The sequence below is a fragment of the Morone saxatilis genome, unplaced genomic scaffold (genome assembly GCF_004916995.1).
Source record: "Morone saxatilis isolate NCDOM2014 unplaced genomic scaffold, NCSU_SB_2.0 Contig10, whole genome shotgun sequence".
Taxonomy (NCBI): Eukaryota; Metazoa; Chordata; class Actinopteri; family Moronidae; genus Morone; species Morone saxatilis.
The window spans coordinates 3664563-3665380 of NW_023339652.1; the positions used below are offsets into that span (position 1 = coordinate 3664563).

Here is an 818-nt window from a genome sequence, read left to right on the forward strand (position 1 = left end):
TATTATTATTATTATTAAATTAAATAAATTAAAATAAATAAAATAAATAAAATAAGTAAAAATATATTTTACCTTAGTGAAAAAAAAGGACAAATTAAGCTTAAAATATGTATTTATATTTCGTTATGATATAAATTATATATATATATATATATAATTTAAGTGCACATTTTGTATTTATATATGGAATTAAAGGTTCCGAGGCTGGTGGGTATCAGTCGGACCGGTTTTAACGCGGCACGGTGCCTCTCTGTAAACCTTCCGTCGCAAGATGGCAGAGTATGTGAACGTTGCTCGAAGGGCTTTAGGACAAATACGAGGTCACGGTGGATTACGAGGTCTTCTTGTTCAGTTTTTCAGGTCAGTGTTATCAATCTAGTCCCCCTGTCTTTACTGAACCTCTGTTGGAGGCTGTGTGACTGTTTAATGCGTTTATTTTGCAGGTGTATCGATTAGGCCATTGCACCAAACTCCATTCAAAAATCTCTGAATTTAAGCTGCACCAGTTCTCTCCATTTAAAGCTAAACTACAGCAGCAATACTGTTTTTACAGTAAAAGCCCTGCATTCAACATTTCACTTATCTAAAAGGACAAAAAGTGTTGGCATCGAAATATACTTTTCAAGCTGCAGAATGGCCCAGAATAATGTTTATGGTTTATTAAACAAATGGATTAAAGGTATTGATGCATTCATGTTCACATTAAAGCTAATTTGGTGGGGCTCATTTTTTATTTATTTATTTATTTACTGCCTTTACTGACTGCTCTTTTTGCACTGTTGCTGCCACAAATATATTGCACTACCATAACTGCTGTA

The 818-nt window shown here is 33.5% G+C and overlaps 1 protein-coding gene across 1 annotated transcript in view; it reads left to right on the forward strand.

Moving 5' to 3' along the window:
* The first annotated feature begins 223 nt into the window (after positions 1 to 223).
* The window catches only part of ndufa12 (NADH:ubiquinone oxidoreductase subunit A12), a 2052-nt gene continuing 1457 nt past the window's right edge, over positions 224 to 818 (forward strand). The window contains exon 1 of the mRNA XM_035675641.1: positions 224 to 360. Coding sequence (XP_035531534.1) covers positions 272 to 360 — 89 coding nt within the window. The 5' untranslated portion in view covers positions 224 to 271. The remainder of the gene's footprint in view (positions 361 to 818) is intronic.